Below are 8,082 nucleotides of genomic sequence, written 5' to 3'. Positions count from 1 at the left end.
TAGATAGATAGATAGATAGATAGATAGATAGATAGATAGATAGATAGATAGATAGATAGATAGATAGATAGATGGACGGACAGACAGACAGACAGACAGATAGATAGATAGATAGATAGATAGATAGATAGATAGATAGATAGATAGATAGATAGATAGATAAACAGATGGACGGACAAATGGACAGACAGATAGATAGATAGATAGATAAATGGACAGACAGGAAGACAGATGGGCGGACAGATGGACAGACAGACAGACAGATAGATAGATAGACAAATGGATAGACAGATAGATAAGTAGATAGATAGATAGACAGACAGACGGATGGACAAATAGATAGATAATATGTTCATGGGGCTTTCTGGAATCAGTAAGCAGTGACCAAAATACTCCGAACCCTGGAGAGTCTCGATCTATGCCACTTTGCCTTGTAGGATTATATTGAACATTTGAAAGCATATTTAGCACAGGTAAAGGCAAAGATGAACTTGTATTATCCTGTATTTGGTTTACAGAGAGAGGAGAAGCTGCCCACACATTAGGTCAGGAAGGGGAGTTGGGTAGAGGAGAAACTATTCAGGAAGAAGTCATTTGCCCCTAATAAGCCTCAAACTGAGCAGGGAATCAAGAGCTTATTGTATGTCTCAAAAGAGTTGGAATCCTTCAAGCTGGGACCACCATCATAGCCCCTTATTTCATTCTAGCCTTCTTGTTGCCTTTTTTCTGTATTTAATAGGCTGGGATTGACTGGAAGTAAAGGTCAGGGGGCTGGGGAAGAGCCCAGAGCATCCATAGGGGGAGGGGGAGGGGGAGAGAATTCTGTGAACCTTATAAGCAGCCCCCTGACAGACCCTCCTTGTGCTCTGGAGACACACGCAAAGGAAAGGTTGCCCAGACAGACTGTGGCCTGGGAGGCAGGGGCAGTCCAACTTTCCTTCTCCTCCTCAGTGCTGGAGCTTTGGCCATACCTGAGTTTTGCTGTGACTATTTGTGTGGTTGGTCTCTTGCTGGTTGTCCTCCTTGTCTTTCTTTTGTTTTTTTTCTCTCTAGAATTATTTCCGGGATGCCTGGAATATCTTTGATTTTGTGACAGTTCTGGGCAGTATCACTGATATTTTAGTGACCGAGTTTGGGGTAAGTGCCACACTAGCTCCTCTCTGGGCTGTGACTGTGAGGTAGCAAGGCTCCTAGGGCCAATCCCTTGGTCTGGGCAAAGTCAGACTGAATAGGGCAAGAAAGGCCAACAAGGAAGCCTACAGCTACCCAGCTGGCCAAGAGTGGTTTCTTAGAGAGCTTTAGGACTTGACCAGAGCCCAGGGCTTCCTCAGCCATCTGAGCTAAGAAGGGCACAGAGGGAAAGGGATGAGATGTCAGTGCTCACTTAAAAGGATGCAGAGAGGTCAGCTAAGAAACCCAAGGTCTAGGAAGAAAGGATGAGAGCTTTTTTTTGTTTTTTTTTCTCACTTCTTTCTCAATGATGTGAGACCAGAAGTCACATGAAAAGCAATTTGCATTCATAAGCCATAGATTCTGAGAGTTGAAAGGGATTTTTAAAGGTCATGAGACCACCTTCCCAGCCTATATTGTGTACAGATGCTTGGGAGGTAGAGGGGACAGAGGAAGCCAACCTGGAGTGGAGCATTTATCATAATCTCCCCATGGAGACTGATAATCTCCCTGTGGACCACAATGGTTGGTCCTGACATCAGACAGGTATCCCTATAAGGTCCTGGGAAAGGGAATTGCTACTCCCAGATCAAAGAGCAGGACATCTCCTTAGGTGTCCTACCTACTCCTAGTCAGCAGGGAGTACTCATAAAATACCCTTCCTTCTTCCCATTTTTACCTCCCCTGCCCTGGTGCCAACCTACCCTCTTCCCCAATGTGATTTGGGGGATTCAAGAGGAACTAGGCTCATCCCCCACTTACGCTGAGCCTAAGTAACATCCTACCTGGAAGAAGCGACTGTGATATAATAGGAGCAGAGACTTGGAACCAGAGGACCTGGGTTACAATCCCATGTCTATTCACTCCCAATATAGGCTTATGAAAATAATTTAACCTCTGTTCCTCAGTTTTCTTACCTATAAAATAAAGAGGTTGAATTTTCTCTAAAGCCCCTTCCAGCTCTGACTCTCATGATCCTAAGGCATTTTCCCACCGAGATGCCCTCCCCTACTCTTATTTTTCTAGCTGGTCTAATTGGCGAAACCCAAAGGGCCTAGTAATTCTGCTGGCTTTTTTCTTTGGCCATTTGCCAGTGATCCTAGGACTGGGGTCACCCAAGGGATGGAATAACATAGATGAGGCCTATCGGGCAACGGAGTCCAGAGGAGGGCAGAGACTACAAAGACCAAAGATACTTAAGTAGTCAGTTTGGGGGGACTGCAGAGAGAGGTGAGGCCCAGGTTTGAGCAGGCTGGCTCTGAACTCTGGAGAAAGTAGTAGAAAAAATGTCCAGATACTCCTGAGAACAGCTGAGAAGGCAGCTTTTAAGAGCCTTCCCATAATGGCCTTTGGTCCCCCACTACTTCCACCAAGTGTGTCTGTGCAGCAAAAGTGAACGTTTTCCACCCCTACCCCATCATTCTGTGATGCTGATTGTTCCACGGGTCTAGGAAAGAACTGGGAGGAATGGGGGGGAGGGGAAGGGAAGCTGCTTCGAACGTGCCTTATCTCCTTATCTTGAGAGGTCAGTAGGACATAGGACACTTACAGAAGGGATCATTCCCCTAAAAGTAGCTGAGTCTGTTCCCCCTGTTCCTAGTCTGTTTCCTAGTTTAAAGGTGCTGTCAATTCTGTTCCAAGGGACAGGATAAAGAGTAGCCTCCTCAGCCCTGCCTTTTCCATAACACTCAGCTGTAGATTCCTTCTCAGGAACCCTTATTCAGCCCCTTGCTCTCCTGTTTAGGACCCACACCAGAGGAAATACAATCTAAAGATTGGCCACCTGGCCCAAGTATCTCCACTGCTTCCTGTCTCTGGAGGGTCTTTTCTTACCCAAAAGAGATCTCAAGTTGGAAATCTATAGCTACTATTTTCATATACATTGTGTGCCTCCCTTCTACAACTGCAGAATGGGGCATATGTATTCTGAGGGCTATAAGCAATTTCCTCCTGAACCAGCTCCTTGACCCTGAAGTTTTCCAAGTGGCCTGAGGTTTCCCTGTCAGGCCCATCTGGAAATCTACCTTCAATACATATGACTGCTGTCCCAGCCCAAACCAACTAGCTAATGGCCTTTTAGGGAGAGAGCGGGGAGGGAAGAGGAAGGAAGAGCATGCAGGTAAGGCTAAGCCTTAAGACCCAGGTCCTCGGGCTTGGCTGGGAGGCAGGGTAGGGGCAGGGGGATTTGACTGATTTTTCCCGTTCCTTATGCAGCTGATGGGAGATGTTCCACTTCAACTGTTGCAACCAGGATGAACTCTGGTTTCTGAAAGTCTAGATAACCAAACTGTCCCCATCAGCTGAGCCAAACCTGAGCAGGGCCACTGACTAGGATGGGGGACCAAACAATGCACTGGTATTTGTGTGATTATCATCAGTGACAGTGCTGTCACTACCCTTAACAAGAACCATTTTTGGAAAGTAACCTCACCTGCTGAAATGAGAAAAATATGGGCATATCTGCTGGTGCCCCATGCCCTCTCAGAGTCTAGTTTGGCTGGAGGTACCCAATCTTTCAACCTCCAGTTGGAGGCTGTGAAAACAACTTTCCATGGGGTAAACTCATCCCATCATTCTCTCCCAGTCAAACACTGGGGCTGAGCCTAATATGGCAGAGTGGAGAGCTATCTGCCTGGTCCAATCAGAATCTAGGAGGTGGCAGACCCTGGGCCTTGGGTGTCTTAAGTCCCTCAGTTCAGCCAGCCACACTGTATCCCCTTTTCACCCAGTGACAAAGACAGGTGGGGGTGGCTAGATGGATAAGGATGAAATGCTGACATTGACCGGGGGTGACTTTGGTTTGCCTCGTGTGCAGTATATAATGATTGTGTTTCTTGTCTTGTCTCTTTTCATGCTCGCTCTTTATACTGTATGTGCCAATGCACAACGCCGTCTGAAAAACTCATCCAATCAAAATGCACTATGAAACTCATGTGTCCATCCATGACCTGGTCTGTGTGTCCATACACCAATGACTATATCCCAAACCCACTGCCCCACCCCCTCTTTGGAACCGAAATCCATTGGGTTTTGGCACTGGTAACGAATCAACCTAAAATGCTGAATAAACCTCCCCATCTGCCCCCGCCCAATCCCCCATTCATCTTCAACATCTACATCTAGGATCCGGTTGGTTTTACTTCTTTCTGAAGCCTAAATGCCTTACATTAGCGGAAAGCATCCTCTTGTCTCGGCACTGCATGGCCCATGCGTTTGGACAGCCTGAATCGCATCACCCTTCCCACCTCCCCACCACCTTACTCTTTGCCTATTTCTCTGTGTGTGTATATGTGTGTGTGTGTGTGTGTGTGTGTGTGTGTGTGTGTCTATCTGTATGTATTTCTTGCCCCTTTTGTTCTGATCTTTGTTGGGTCTGAATTCTGTGTTCTTTTGGTTGTTTTTAAAGTGGCCCCTCCCTCCCCAAATTAGTCTCCTGACTGTCAGAAGCCCCTAAGAGTGCCCAGGAGATGAATCCTCTTTGGACTCTTCACTAAAGGGAGCACCCTAGTATCTGCTATACCATCCCCACAGAGCCATCCCGTGATGTGCATGCCCTGTATCAACACTCCTTTGCACACACCCATATCCAGTACCCTCACATAGCTAGGGTATTCACTCTTAGACTGATTTCAAAGCCTGTGTTCCCTGGGCACATTCTAATACCCATAACCCACATACTGCACTAATTGTGCTACAGCTAACTTTCCTCTCTCTCTCTCTCTCTCTCTTCATTCCTCACCTGCTCCCACTGACAAAGAATATAGCCTTCATTGGCCTTTGATTCTCCATATGTGTCCCCTGAGCTAGGGACTTTGGCCATGTGCCAAGACTTGGTTTGAGGCAGAGAAGAGACAAGAAGAAAGTTGGCTTTTGGGTGGAAAGGGCATGGGATGGCAGAGCCACAGCCCAGCCCGCCCTGGATGAGAGCTGGCAACATCAAGGCAGTGATGAGGGGAGCACCCAGATCCCCTGTTGCCTGGACACTTCCATAAAGGAAGCCCCTTGGAATGTACACTCAGATGCCTGCCCAGCTACAGGCTGCACCCTTACACATTTCCCTGGTGCCCTACCTCCTCCTGTACATACTCCTTTATCTGCAAACATGCTGACACTCCGACTCTTACACTCGCTCGCCCACAATGCACATATTCTCAGGCCCCATTTCTGCTGCCTGTCACTATCCTAGGAATCCCCACATTGTCATGCCATATATTCAGCCTGCTTCCTGTTCTTCTAGGAGTCTCACTTTGCTGCCTGCATATGCCTCCCTTTTCCTAAGTGCCACCCCTAGTCCTAAAAGGAAACTCTTTAAATTATTTCCCATTGTTCTTTTTGTCTCTCTGCCAGGGTTCCTTCCCCTAATGATGGAGCCCACTCCCCTTCCTTTTATCTGGGGCAGCTTATCATTAGAGATACCTGAGGTAATCTGAGGGGTCTGCATCTCTACAGTGGGGTTGGTGCCACCACTCTGACTCACTCTAAGGCCTTCCCACCATAGCCTTTAGTCACCCAAAGCTTCCACCAAGTTTGGCTACCTCTGCTGGGGAAGAGAAACATGTAAGCTGCTAGGTCTACAACCGGGGCTGTGTGGAGCTAGAAGCTTCAGAAAGAAGCCATTACTGCTTTTACACATAGAGTACCACAGACTGAAGTAGAGGGAAGGAAGCAGCATGAGGAGAAGAAACCCAGGTGCCCATCCTCCCATCCTGGCTAGGGCACAAAGTTGATGTAGCAAAACTCTCCTAGGCTAGGTGGGCCCCGAAATGATAAGAATAAGAATTTATATAGTGCTTTAATATTTTCAAAGCACTTTATATATATATATATATATATATATGTATATATATATATTATCTCATTTTATCCTCACAACACATTTTATCCTGTGAGGAAAATGTTATTATCTCCATTTTGCAAATGAGGAAACTGAGGTCAAGGGAGGTTAAGTGACTTGGCCAGGGTCACATAGCTAGACAGTGATTGAGGCAGGATTCAAACCCAGGCCTTCTTGATCCCAAATCCAGCATTTTATCCACTATACCAAGCTTCCTTGCAGATATTGTCCCAAACTCTCAGACAAGCAGAATCAGGGCCTGAAATCTCTGACCATTCATAGGGTGTGAGATTCCTGGGGCTTCCTGCTTGTGGTTGGGCAGGAAATACCATGGGAGTCTTGCCTCATGATATCGAAGCAGGTTCTGTCCATACTAGAACCAGGAAGCACATGGCCAGATAAGAGAAAGAGCATGGGATGGCAGAGAGAACAGAGAAGGAGGAGGAGGAAGAGGCTCACCTCCTCATATTCCCTGTGCCCAAGCTTTCCAGCCCCCCCTCAGCGCATAGGTCTAGCCAAAGGAAAGATAGAGAAATGTGGAGGAGAGGCAGGGAGTGTCCAAAAGAAACCAGGGGCTATCCAGGCGATTAGGAGAAGCAATAAAGTGGGTAGGTTTGGGGGTAATTTGAGAGTCTGTAATCCGTTTACCCAGGAAAAGAGGATAAGGGATGAGTAAGGTTCAAATTCTGCCTTTCCCTCACCCTTCCAGGCCTCACTTGCCCCATCCTTAGTCCTCTCTCTAGACCCCTGTGTGTCTTTCTCTTGCTGTGTTCTAAGGTGGGCGGTGGACTTTCTGCATGCCTCTCTCCCTAGGGACTGTTCCATGACTTTTCCAGCATCACCACAGCTGACTGAAAACTTCTTGCCCTGCCCGGCCCCTGCCCCTGCCCCTGCCCCTGCCTGGGCTCGCTGTCCCGCTGTGGGAGCTTCTGCTGCTCTGCATGCTCTGTCAGAGTCCACATGTTATGCTCCACCCATGGAAGGGATGGCTTGCACTTATGGGATCGACAGGAGGGGAAGGGTCTTTGAGGGAGTGGAAGAGGGGGCAGAGAAAAATGGCCACCAGGTGAAGTGCCTCGACAGGGTCCACTGGGTGGTCAGGTCCAATTCTGTGGGAACTGTCCTGAGGTTCCAGCTGTACAGTGACTAGAGAGTTGGGGGGTTTGTCCCACATGTCCCACCCACTACATGAGCTGAAGGCAACTTCAGCTTAACTTTATGCCCAGTTCCCCTTGGCTTGCGTTAGTGTGTTGATGGAGACTGAGGGTATTTGTGCTGTGTGTTTTGTCTCATCGCACCAGCTCAGGGAATCCAGCAGGCACCGTAACAGTTCCCTAAAGGCTAAGTCCTGCTCGCAGACACTGTCAGGAAGCTAGGGTGCTGAAGCTGATGCCCCTCCACTGTGCCCCTGATGAGTGTGCCTGAGGCAGTTGGCATAGTCTCTTGGAGCTGGAGACCTCTGAAAGGCACGTGGAGGGCTGGAGAAGATCCAAGGGCCCTGCTCAAAGCTAACCTACAAAGTTCCCATAACCCAGCCTTACAAATAAATAGATTGCTCCCTGGGGGTGATGAATGGTGTGTGCCAGTTAAGTGGGGACTAAAAGTGGGGTCCTTTAACAGGCTTTAAATGGCCTTCCCCTACATAAGCTGAGTGGATTGCTAAAGCAGTGGAGGCCAGGACTTTTGTGTTGTATTTCCAAGGCTAGCCTAGCACCATATGGCACTTACTTCTGCCCTCAATCGGCCCTGGTGGCTCTTCTCCACCTCCCCTCCCCTGAATCCCACCCTCCTCATGCCCATCTCCAAGAATAGAGCAGAAAGACTATTTACTCCAGTTATCTCTGAGGCATACTTCCCACATTTTGTTCTTGCTTTTGCCCCAGCCCATCCCCCCAAAAACCCATAGTGCCTGCCTCCCTTACACCTGCTTGCACCCACATACCCCTACAACACATCCCCATATGAATTTGGGGGCTGAACTCACTCTTGTCAGCCAAGTAAGGAAGCAGTTGCTTCCTTATCTTTTTTCCCTCCTTCTCTTCCTCAATGGCTAGCCAGCTGCAGTGAAGCCGGGCAAA

General features: G+C 48.1%; 1 protein-coding gene across 1 annotated transcript in view; it reads left to right on the top strand.

Annotated features, from left to right (window-relative positions):
- The window catches only part of CACNA1A (calcium voltage-gated channel subunit alpha1 A), a 134,721-nt gene that overhangs the window by 80,862 nt on the left and 45,777 nt on the right, over positions 1 to 8,082 (top strand). Inside the window, exon 31 of the mRNA XM_027851278.1 lies at positions 1,054 to 1,137. Within this exon, the coding sequence (XP_027707079.1) occupies positions 1,054 to 1,137 (84 nt within the window). The remainder of the gene's footprint in view (positions 1 to 1,053; positions 1,138 to 8,082) is intronic.

The sequence above is a fragment of the Vombatus ursinus genome, unplaced genomic scaffold (assembly GCF_900497805.2).
Source record: "Vombatus ursinus unplaced genomic scaffold, bare-nosed wombat genome assembly UNPS02009173.1, whole genome shotgun sequence".
Taxonomy (NCBI): domain Eukaryota; kingdom Metazoa; phylum Chordata; class Mammalia; order Diprotodontia; family Vombatidae; genus Vombatus; species Vombatus ursinus.
The sequence above is the reverse complement of the archived record's forward strand: the minus strand, read 5'-3'. Positions and strand labels throughout refer to the sequence as shown.